Source organism: Anolis carolinensis, chromosome 2 (genome assembly GCF_035594765.1).
Source record: "Anolis carolinensis isolate JA03-04 chromosome 2, rAnoCar3.1.pri, whole genome shotgun sequence".
Lineage (NCBI taxonomy): Eukaryota > Metazoa > Chordata > Lepidosauria > Squamata > Dactyloidae > Anolis > Anolis carolinensis.
In genome coordinates this window covers 260,348,869-260,360,624 of record NC_085842.1, presented here as the reverse complement: position 1 = coordinate 260,360,624, position 11,756 = coordinate 260,348,869, and the positions used below count along the sequence as shown (strand labels likewise).

At 42.6% G+C, this 11,756-nt stretch overlaps 1 protein-coding gene across 2 annotated transcripts; it reads left to right on the top strand.

The window, feature by feature from the left end:
- Window positions 1–4,049: 4,049 nt before the first annotated feature.
- On the top strand, window positions 4,050–11,723 carry spmip10 (sperm microtubule inner protein 10). 2 transcript variants are annotated; one of them, XM_062972138.1, is made up of 4 exons: window positions 4,081–4,204; window positions 4,490–4,626; window positions 5,290–5,398; window positions 10,466–11,723. In XM_062972138.1, exons 2-4 carry the CDS (start codon window positions 4,556–4,558, stop codon window positions 10,670–10,672), a joined length of 387 nt encoding a protein of 128 aa, XP_062828208.1. In that variant the 5' UTR covers window positions 4,081–4,204; window positions 4,490–4,555; the 3' UTR covers window positions 10,673–11,723. The 2 variants fall into 2 exon arrangements, with proteins under 2 accessions (XP_062828206.1, XP_062828208.1); XM_062972136.1 differs by lacking the exon at window positions 4,490–4,626 and having other exon boundaries at window positions 4,050–4,204.
- Window positions 11,724–11,756: the final 33 nt, after the last annotated feature.

The following is an 11,756-nucleotide window of genomic DNA, read 5'->3' as shown; positions in this document are numbered from 1 at the left end:
TGGGTTTTTTTTTTAAAAAAGATCTCCTTTTGTTATATCATTTCTGTCCTTTTTCAATGACCTCTTGGCCTTTGTTCGCTCACCTCAGGGTTTCTTTTAAAGTAAAGAACAAAACTGAATGCTCTCATTCCAGAGTAATACTTGTGTATGAGGCCTAGAGTAACTGTATGGCAACATTTCTATTTAACCAAAGATAATCGGCAAAATGACACACATCCAAAATGTTCTCTGGCAAGGAAACATTTAATAAAACTGTGGCCTCAGTTGATGGTAGGTTTGGGAACATTTTAGGAACACTTGACAATGGTGAAAACTAGTTTTCCATCTGATTGTAAATTGATATGTATCTTTAGATGGAGCTTTAAGAATAGAAGAGAATATAGGGTAATTATTAATTGTTATTAGTTATGTTGCCTACCACTGTTAAAATGAATATTTTCTCTAGAGGATTTTAAGGAGTGTTGAGATTTATTTCCTATTCCAGTGGCAATGAAAGGCACTTGGCTTTTCGCTGCAAAGCAGCAAATTTACAGATTCTGTTACTGACTTAGAATAATCTTCAAATAATTTATAATGCACTTTTCATAAATGTTTGCAGTGAGTAGAACAACTAATCCTCTTATACTTTTCTTTCAAATATCTTCTGTTTATGCCCAGTTTTTGTGCTACTGCTGTAGATGGCATCAAGTTATCTCCTTAAATACTACTGAAATAAAGTTACAGTGAAGTGCAGTGGATTGGATCTAGGCGTATTCAGAGTAAACTATATGAAATCTAAAGAATCCTTTGAATATGGGCAATAGCTTCTGTGTGGTCCAGCATTTCCTCCCCAAAATATTGGATTAAATATTCTGTTCAATATTTGAAGAGAGTGGCTGATCTTTCATTTGATGAAATATTACTGTATTGATGTGTATTGTGGATAGGCTACAGTTTTCTTATAAGAAATCGAATTATTTAAAATATTAGCGTTGAAGTTAGTTCAACAGCCATCTTTGTAAGATTATTATCATATGAGACCACAGACCTCAGTTATAAACACATACTAATGAATGTAGTGGGTCTCCTGCTGTATATACATAGGGATGGTTACCTAGGAAATTGGTCTAATACTTAAGTTATGCTTTTCAGCTTCCCCCCCCCTTTTTTTTCCTTTTATTTTTTTATTTTTTGCTGTGGCTTTCAATAACCCAAATTCTAAACAAGCCATATGCTGCATATGACTAACAGGCTGTGAATACTTTCATTTCCCCCCATTTTTTTAATTTCCTTTTTTTTTAAACACCCTTTATTATCCTAAACTGCAATCCTCAGCTGGTGAACAGGGTTTTTTTTGTTCTTCAGCAGCAATTCCAATCAATAGTTCTAATTGTGGGATCAATCTATAAAGTGCATCCACAATTTTTATGTCCCCATAATATCAAATGCTCTTAAAAGAAGGAATGAAGAGTTTAAATGTCTTGCAGTACATTTGCCTGGAGCATAATAATATATGTGCAAGTATAATTGCACACATCAGGTTTAATTTTCAGTTGTAGAATACAAAAATAAATAAAGATCATTTGTTGAAAAACCTCTGTTTACTGAATTTTTTCCAATATTTTGTGCCTTTAAATACTGACTGAAAATAGACCGGAGAGTGGAAAAACTTTTCATAATTTGGGATATTAAATTCTATGGACTTTTATAAACATGAGTATTGTGTTCTTAAAGTTTGTAACAATGTTTCGCTTGACAGTTTGGATTATATGTTTATGTGGCTGCTCAGTACAGACACAAAACACTTGCAGGTGTTATTGTGACAAGGAAAGATGGCATTGAACACAAATGTTTCAGCACTGTCAAAAAACATTTGATCACTTAACTGCCTTTGGCAGAATTTTATTTTCCCCAACTGTAGTTTCCCTTTTATTACCTTGCAGTCCTTTTGTTATGACAGCTGTGCCCAGAAACCTTGTAGTAAAAATTCCCTTTACACTTACAAAGGAACCATACTGCTTTGAATTCTTTTAATCCTTCTTGAAACTATTACTCAGATCTTTAAACATTTCTGTGGAGAGACATAAACATTAATAAAGAAGATATTCACCAGAGGTCTCTGCCTGTAGGACTGATCCCATACTATCTTACCATTGTTCATGTTCCCTTCACACCTTTAATCTCCTGTTTTGTTCTTGAATAGCATATTCTCTGGGCAAGAAATGTATTTTATGTCATTTTATACAATGAGCAGTGTAAAAGTACTTGGTGGCAGTGGTGTGCCTTAATGTCATTTCTGACTTACAAGAATTCCATTTGATGACTTTAGGCAAGTCACACTCTCACAGCCTCAGGGACAAAAGGCAAACACCTCTCTGAACAAAATTTACCAAGAAAACCCCTTGATACTCATGCCTTGCAGTCTCCATAAGTTGGAAATTATTTAAAGGCACATAGCAACAAAGGTGAGCCTATCACAGTTTTCTTGGCAAGATTTATTCAGGAGGGGTTGCATTTGTCCTCTGAGGCTGAGAGACTGACCTGCTCATGGTCACCTAGTGAGTTTTCATGACTAATTACTATATACAGTGTTTAGGGATAATGCCAGTCCTTGCCTTATACACATCTTAATAACAACAATAATAATAATAATATTTTTTGTTCCCCGCCCTATCTCCCCATGGGACTTGGGGCAGCTCACAACATAAATAACAGTAACATACATGAAGTAAAATAAACAATACATCAAGCAATATAAATAACAACCAAGGTAAGTTAAAACACAAGTAAGCAGCATTAACAATAAAAGTTATAAAAATAGTCCCCTTGGGAGATAGTGGCGGGATATAAATAAAGTTAAAATTATTATAAAACACCATCATTCCTATGAATTAAAAAGACCTAATATTCGAGTCTGATGTTTCAGTAAACAGGTCTTGTCCACATTATATTGTTGGCTAACCATTGCCAAAAGCCTGTTGAAATAGCCATCAAATCTCTCCTAAATGCCGTCAGAGTGGTTGCTTATCTAATCTCCCTGGGGAGGGCGTTCCAGAGCCAGGGGGTGACGACTGAGAAGGCCCTCTCCCTAGTCCCCACCAGTCTTGCTTGCGATGGGCGAGGGACCGAGAGGAGGGCCTCCCCAGCCGACTGTAAGGCCCAGGGTGGTTCATAAGGGGAAATGCGGTTGCGTAAATAGGCAGGACCTGAACCATGCAGAGCTTTATAGGTGATAACCTGCACTTTGAATTGGGCCTGAATGCAAATAGGCAGCCAGTGAAGTTACTTCAACAGGGGCTCATGTGTTCTCTATATCCCGCCCCATCAGCAGCCTGACAGGGGTGGGATGTTTTCTGTTTAAAGGGGGGACTAACATATATTATACTGGTGCTAGACCAGGCATGGGCAAACTTCAGCCCTCCAGGTGTTTTGGACTTCAACTCCCAGAAATCCCAGGCAGCTTACTGGCTGTTAGGAATTGTGGCAGTCCAAAACACCTGCAGGGCCAGAATTTGCCCATGCCTATGCTAGACCACAGTTGGTCTTCTAGCCTGAATGATGAGTCTCCCCAATCTTGTTGGACTGCAATTCCTAGCATTCTTCCCCATTAGCTGCACTGGCTAAAGCTGTTAGGACTTGCACAGCACAGCATCTGGAGGGCTACCAGACTTACTTATTTATTTACTGTATTTTTACCCCGCCCTATCTCACCCTGAAGGGACTCAGAGCGGCTTCCAGATTGGCAATAATTGAACACCAGAACAACATAAACGTACAAATACAATATACGCCATACATTAAAATCTGTAAAAATACCAGCTTCACATTCACAGTCATTTAAAGAAAGGTGGTCCTGATGACGTTTGAAAATGTGTTGGAAATTATTGTCCATTTTTTCTTTCATTCTAACTTCCAATTATAATTGTAAACATGGTATGAAACAGTGCATCCATACTTTTTAAAAGCCATGTTATTCAAATATATTTACCTATCTACTCTGGTTGTATATTTCCATCTGCTTTTTGTTCCTGTTGTAACTTCTGTGTCATCAGCCTGACAATGGTAGATGCATCATAATACCTTGCCTAAGCCAAAGTACCAGGTATCTTGATTGCTCCCAAAGAGCCCAGTGCAGCTGCTACAACATGAGTAGCCTGAACGCTACACCACAGCTTCAATCCAAACACAATGTGGTCTCTAAAGGAGTCAATACTGACCTTGCAGGGTAAGGGAGAAACTTCAGTTTTTGAGGAATCAGTCTCCTGCAAGAGACATACAGAGGCAAATGGGCTTTACTATAATGTCTTTTTTTCTTGAACAATTTGCTTATTTTTCCAAGTTTACTTCTCAGTAGGTGTGAATAGATTTATATAGAGATACTGGAAAAGATAAAAACTTAAATTACATTGATTTGCAGTGAACAGATATTTAATTACCTGTCTGCTAGACATGCTCTGTGATTAAACTAATATGAACATCTCAGTTATGCTTGTTTATCCATGGTTCCTAGATGCATGTCAGTGTTTGGCTCAACAGATGATGTTTGAGACTTCACCTCCCAGATGCTTTACTCAATATGATCAGTGGGGATTGCAGGACTTGTAGTCCAAGAATATTAAGGACCAATGCCCATCCTTCAGATCACTGGTGGGTAACAAGTTCCAGATATTGTGGAACCAACTTGCAGCCTTTACTATGGTGACTATGACTTGAGGAAGAAGAAGTGCAGTCGAAGGCTAATTGCCCTTAGTAGAAGCTGGTGGCTCCTGTGTCCATCAGGTGCTACTGGTGGATCTGCTCTTAGCTTCTGTTTCAGACTTTAGATGAGCTCTCCAATGTGATGATCCTGGATAACTCCTTAAAGCTGTACAATAAAATCCAGAGTAGAGATACTGCATATCTGACAGGGAAGCTGTCACCATCCTGGTATCACCAAGCTTTTTTGTTATTTGACCAGCTATGTATCTTCCTTATTGCTAAAACAAACCAAAAAAACCCCCCTACCTTCTAGGTCTCTGATGGCTCAAGGAGATAAAATTATCCCAGTGCTCCCTGGAAGGTATCTAAGGGCATCTTTAGGGGAGTTTTGGTTGTGTCCAGGCTGATACAGCCTTCCTTGGTTTTCTAATGCAGTCCTTTCGCTTTGCACAGTTGTCAACTCCTAACACAAAGCGTACTTTATTGAGAAACTCAGTATATCTTCTCTGATGTGGGAATTAAAGGAAAGCCTTGAGTGCTTTTGCTGTATTTGAAGACATTTGAGAAAACAATGCTCAGTTTTGTGGATCTTTTGCTCTGTTGTGTCCCTAGGCTTATCCATTGCCACTTGCCAAGATTTTCATACAGACATGGGATGATTCCAAGGCTCTATGTCATGCCCTGGAAACAAGACATGAAGTACCGCAAACTGAATTTAAAGGTAGGGAAGTTTGGAAGACATCTCATTCTGTGCAATATGGCCCCCACTTAGGAAATACAAAGTATTTGCTGTATGTTATAGAATGTGATTGCAATTTTTGTTCTTTTCTTATAGCGGTTCTCTTAACCCTTGTTTAGGCAGGTGTTTTAGACTTTCTTTGCCACAAACCTTGGCCAGCATGACCAATCAGGGCCGGCCCCACTAATGAGGCACCTGACGCCGCCGCCTCGGGCGCAGGCCCGGGGGGGCGCCGTCAGGCTGGGCGGGAGGCGGGGCACCGCCCTGACGGTGCCCCGCCTCCCGCCCAGTGCGCCCTGGCCCGTCTGGCCTGCTAGAAAAGGCCAGACGGGCGAGCGGGAGTAGCGTGGGAGGCGGGGCCAGCTCTGACGCCGCTCCCCCCCCCGCCCAGCGTGCCTTGGCCCTGCCTCCCACGCAGTGTGGGAGGCGGGGCCAAGGCACGCTGGGCGGGGGGGGGAGCGGCGTCAGAGCTGGCCCCGCCTCCCACGCTACCCCCGCTCGCCCGTCTGGCCATTTCTAGCAGGCCAGAGTTAAGCGGAGGTTCCTCCAGGCCGCGATTGCGGCCTGGAGGAACCTCCGCTTAACTCTGGCCTGCTAGAAATGGCCAGACGGGCGAGCGGGGGTAGCGTGGGAGGCGGGGCCAGCTCTGGCCCCGCCCCCCCGCCCAGCGTGCCCTGGCCCCGCCTCCCACGTTGCGTGGGAGGCAGGGCCAAGGCACGCTGGGCGGGGGGGGGAGCGGCGTCAGAGCTGGCTCCGCCTCCCACGCTACCCCCGCTCGCCCGTCTGGCCATTTCTAGCAGGCCAGAGTTAAGCGGAGGTTCCTCCAGGCCGCAATCGCGGCCTGGAGGAACCTCCGCTTAACTCTGGCCTGCTAGAAATGGCCAGACGGGCGAGCGGGGGTAGCGTGGGAGGCGGGGCCAGCTCTGGCCCCGCCCCCCCGCCCAGCGTGCCCTGGCCCCGCCTCCCACGTTGCGTGGGAGGCGGGGCCAGGGCACGCTGGGTGGGGGGCGGGGCCAACTCTGGCCCCGCCCCCCTCACTATTCGCCCTGGCCCCGCCTCCCACGCAGCGTGGGAGGCGGGGCCAGGGCACGCTGGGCGGGGCCAGGGCGCCGGTGGCGGGGGCGCTTTTCAGCACCCCCGCTTCACATAAAAAAATATCTCCGGCCGGCCCTGTGACCAATGATCGATATTCTGAAACGAGAAGTCACATGAGTCTGAAAAAGCAATGATTGAGAACCACAGCTGTTTTAGATTTCCCTTAATTATCCCAGATAACAGGAGCACCTGGTGGCGCAAGGGTGCCGGCAGGACTGCTGACTTGAAGGTTGCCAATTTGAATATGGGGAGATTGCGGATGAGCTCCCTCTGTCAGCTCCAGCTCCATGCGGGGACATGAGATAAGCCTCTCACAAGGATGGTAAAACATCAAAACATCCAGGCGTCTCTTGGACAACATCCTTGCAGATGGCCAATTCTTTCACACTAGAAGCAACTTGCAGTTTCTCAGGTCACTCCTCATATGAAAAAAAAAAATCCCAGATAACAATATTTTTAGACCCTCCAATGTTTTATAGATGAAAACCACAACTTTTTAAGGAGCTGTTAATCATATTGGGCTATCTAGTTATTTCAGCCTGAGATCCCTCCATTTATAGTTTGAAACTCAGGAAACAAGAGGACTCAAGGACCCTTAGCATCATCTTTTTAACCCAAAATAAGTGAATTGCCAGAATATATTTTGTCCTTCCATTTGACAGGGAGTTGCTGTTAACAGAAAAACAGATTGAATTAAAAGAACATTTCTATCTTCCTCTTTTATGCAATGGTACTACAAAATAACTGTGGCCCTTGCCTTTCTTACAGTTATAATGTAAACTAAAGTCTTGTTTTCAGTGAAGCTGAACGGAACAAGTGAACACATGGGAAAGGTTTATTTTCTTGAACCATAAAAGGACTTTGGCTTATATTCAATGGTTACGGTAATCTTAGCTAGAGTAGACCCATTGATTTAGTGCAAAATCAGTAAGCAAACCCTGATGTAAGGGTTCCTGGCATGTTCTCTCACATTACCCTAGTTCACTTTATACCTACCATGCTTCTCTAATCCAGCTTGGAAAAACACAGAATAATCAATAATGAATTTCTGGATCCTAATACTGGGTTTCAGAAGGAGCTCTGCCACATAATAAAACTAAAAAAAGTCAGAGCCAAACATGCCCTGAAGAAGAAGCATACTGACACATTTGTACTTTGTTCTCCTGAGGTAGTTCTCTGATTGCCAACATTTTACAAATGTAAAATAGGGCATGTGTGTCCATGCAACATCAGAGTGTGGTCAAGAGGGCAAAAGTGATTGCTGTAATGAAAAACACAAAACAGGAGAGGCTACAGCAGTTTGCTTTTATTAGAGTTTACTGAGAGGGACGATACTCTGCCCTGTCCTCTCCTACCAACTGAGTTGGGCATGAACTACTTTTACTCTTTGAAGAGAGTTTGCAACAAATGAATTAAGCTGAGGACAAAGGGGAAATGTGGGAGGAAAAGTGAGAAACTGATATTTTTAAGCAACTGAAAACTGGGACAACATAGGAATAACTGTGACCATCCCTTTCAAATTAGAGCAGTTGGAAGTTATATTTCTCTCGACTTCTCTGACTCTTTCTAAGATCCTTCTTTTCTCTATCCTTCTTCTCCTAGCAAGTTGCCAAGTTGTGGAACAGAGTTCAGAAAAACTGCTTTCTTGGACTACAACTCTCATAATCTCTCAGTGCACACAGCCTGTGACTTTCCTCACTCAACCTCTGTTCTTCTTTTTTCATCATTAAACTTAATTTATGATAGTTAATGGAGGGATATTGCATAGAAATAATTTCTCTGTTCTTGATGCTTTTGCAATTAAACTATTGTCCCCATGAAACTATGCCAATGGCCTCATGTCATTCAACCTGGCCACGCATTGCTGTGGCATAGTCCTTAGTGGGGTTTTCTTCGTGGCATGCAAGGTGGCATAAAGAGGATTCCCCTAGGTATGAAGCAGCTAGGGTTTGAAGCTGCAAGGCTATTTAATGGTATTGAAGTTGGTCAACAGTGGAGTCCCCTAGGTATGAAGCAGCTAGGGTTTGAAGCTGCAAGGCTATTTAATGGTATTGAAGTTGGTCAACAGTGGAGTCCCCTAGGTATGAAGCAGCCAGGGTTTGATGCTGCAAAGCTATTCAATGGTATTCAAGTTGGCCGGCAATGGAGTCCCCTAGGTATGAAGCAGCCAGGGTTTGATGCTGCAAGGCTATTCAATGGTATTCAAGTTGGCCGGCAATGGAGTCCCCTAGGTATGAAGCAGCCAGGGTTTAAAGCTGCAAGGCTATTCAGTGGTATTGAAGTTGGCCTACAGTGGAGTCCCCTAGGTATGAAGCAGCCAGGCTTTGAAGCTGCAAGGCTATTCAATGGTATTAAAATTGGCCTGGAGGAGGTACCTGTGACTTCCTCGTAGTAGGTGTGGTTGCCTGGCGTTTTCCCTGACTTGGGGAAGAAGCTGAGGAGGGTGCTCTGGTGAGAGGAGATGATGATGGTGGCGAGTGAGGGGAAGGAGGCAGCCAGGAGGAGAAGCAGTGGCTCCGGCTCGCAGGGGGGCGGGGCTTGCGAGCAGGCCGCGCGCGGGGAACGGCCATTGTTGGCCAGGGAGTGACGTCATGGGAGGAGGGGTAACAGATAGAGGGGAAAGGCAAAGCTGGGCATTCCCTCTCCCACCCTTGTTTTGGCGGAGTGTGGGGTGAGTGACATCTCGGGCGGAAGGATATTGTGGATGGAGGTTTGTGGAAGGGAAAGTGCCCTTTCCGTCTCCCGGTTTTGTTTTCGAGGAGGGAGGGTGTAAAGTAGCCTGGAAGGCACCATTACGTGGGAAAGAAGCTCCCCTGCTCAGAGTGTGCCATCCAGTGTATAGCAGATGGTTATGTTGGGGCGAGGAGTCCTTTTTGCGCAAGCGCACATGGCACGTTTCGGGTGTTGGTGTTTTTTAGATCCCGTGGAGGTTTGTGACCCGATGTTTTGTTGTTTCAACCTGGAGGCATGGCTGATGGATTCTGTTGTCAAATTTGGAGGTTGGGAGGTGTTTAGTTTTGTTGTTTTGTGCGTCGCCACGATGCCATCACTCCTATATATATAGATAGATAGATAGATAGAGAGAGAGAGAGAGAGAGAGAGAGCGCAAGCGAGCCAGGTTGAATTACATGACATATATATATTCTCTCCATGGTATCTTTTCATGGTTCATTGTTTTGTCATTGCAAAGTAGCACTTTAACTGGTCCCATCCTATCCCAAGTTTGCATTGGATGGAGCTGTGGTAAAAAAAAAGTGGTCTCAAAGTGCCATTTTTAATTTTAATTCAAATTCTTAAACAGAAAAAAAACAAAGAAAAAAACACTGCCTAGACACAGACGATTACTTGAACAACAATTGTATAACTAACTATACACTTTCTTTCACTAAGATACACCTTTACTCTAATTACATATACATCTAAGATACATAATGTAGTTTTAAAAGAGGATTTCTTGCTTTCCTTGTCAATTTCTTTAGTTTAACATTTTTTCCACCTTTAAATCCAGCAAGGTATTCACTTCTGTTTGTTTTTTCATCTCCAGACCTGTAGTCCTTTCCTCTTCTCAGATGTATATGTATCTATGTGTGTGTATAGTAATTTTTATTAAGATATCTTGTAAAATATATTAAAATAGTAAAGAGAAGTAGAAGGGGGGGGAGGAGGGGGGAGAAACATCATAGTAAAAGTGAAGAAGAAGAAGAAAAAGAGAAAAAAGGATATGGGGTAGGTATGGGAGGAAAGCTGACTTCCAATCTTCCCCACATCAGATATATTTCATTCTTCTAAGAATTTGACCAGTGATTTATCCTTCAACAAAGTTGTTAACTTCTCCCAAAGCACTAAACTCAGTAGTGTTAATACACCCATTATCACCTTGAATTTATTTCCTGATTATTGATCTATTTGCAGCACTCATTGTTACAGAATAATGGCTTGAATTCCTTTTCTTAGCATGCTGGCAACATTGGGCTTTATACTGGTTCCCTTGAAGACACTTTGTTTTTGGATAAAAGAGAGAGGCATTGCCATGGAGAGGATCGGAAGAAACTTCTGCAGAAAGTACCACAGAAAATGACAGTGGAAGACATTCCCATTTATTCCCATCTCTCACGATACCACAAGTCCATTGTGGCATATGGCTTCAGGATCAAACTCTGAGTCACTTTCTCCACTTGGGATTTGCATCAGCCATGAATTAAACATAGCTGCAAGGGAAACAATGTGATCTTTTCATTCTTTTCCTAATCAGATGAAGTTCTCAAATCTGCCAATCAAATATTTCATTACTATCAAGGAAATAACTGAAGATTTGATCTACTTGGATCCATCCCACCCAAAATCTAGGGTTTGGCCTTTTATTTATTAAATAATCAGGGCATTATATTGTTTCTGAAAGATAGTCAAATTTGGGATTACTGCTTTGATTACAGCAGGGCCACATTTTATTTTATTTTTATTATGTTGTGGTGACTATTATGGGATGAATCCATGACAACTCTACCACAACAAGGTATTATGTAACAATCAGACCTTCACAGTAGCTACCCATGGTGTAACGGAAAGCCTTATTTTATTGGGGATTTTTGTCTATATTATTTAATGTTGATTCAGTGGTAAAGGTGGGCAGGAGTTAGCTACTGATGATTGGCTATGTGTCACCATGGTAACGTAGCTGCTTCTGTAGAAATGTAACCATTTCGAAGCTAGCACGAAAGGGGCGGAGCTAACTGGATGAAAAAGGAGGGAATGTTTTAAAAAGGAGTTGAATTAGATTCATGTTTCTAGCGAGGGAAGTTAGAGGAAAGACGTGTGTGTCTGGGGTTCAGTTATGGTAGTTCTCTAGCCGGTGAGCTAGGAAGAAGACGTCTGTATGTTCAGGTTCTAGTAAGGGGAGCTAGAAGAAAGACTTCTGTATGTTCAGTTTAGTTTCTAGCCTGTGTGTTAGAAAGAAGATATATGTGTACAAGTGTGAACTACTATTGCTGTATTAAAGTATAAAAGGATTTGTTTATGTCCTGGTTCCCAGCTGGGTAAAGCTGAGGAAAAGGAATACTGTTGAGACAAAGTTTCAGTCAAGTGGTTGATGTTAAGGAATGAAAGATATTATCCATATTATGTACAAATGAAACTGAAGAAGTAAACCTTTGTAACAAGTTATCCTTTTCAGACTAGAGAAACCATAAATAAATAATTCTTTGTTTTTAATAAAGACAGTGTTCTCGAGTGGTGAATTGCTCTACTT

Excerpts from the sequence above, each read along its gene's own strand:
- spmip10 (XM_062972136.1), top strand. The coding sequence starts at position 4,125 with ATGAGTAGCCTGAACGCTACACCACAGCTTCAATCCAAACACAATGTG. Across the intron at positions 4,205-5,289 it reads GTCAATACTGACCTTGCAGG|GCTTATCCATTGCCACTTGC; the intron begins GTAAGGGAGAAA and ends TTGTGTCCCTAG. Across the intron at positions 5,399-10,465 it reads ACCGCAAACTGAATTTAAAG|CATGCTGGCAACATTGGGCT; the intron begins GTAGGGAAGTTT and ends TCCTTTTCTTAG.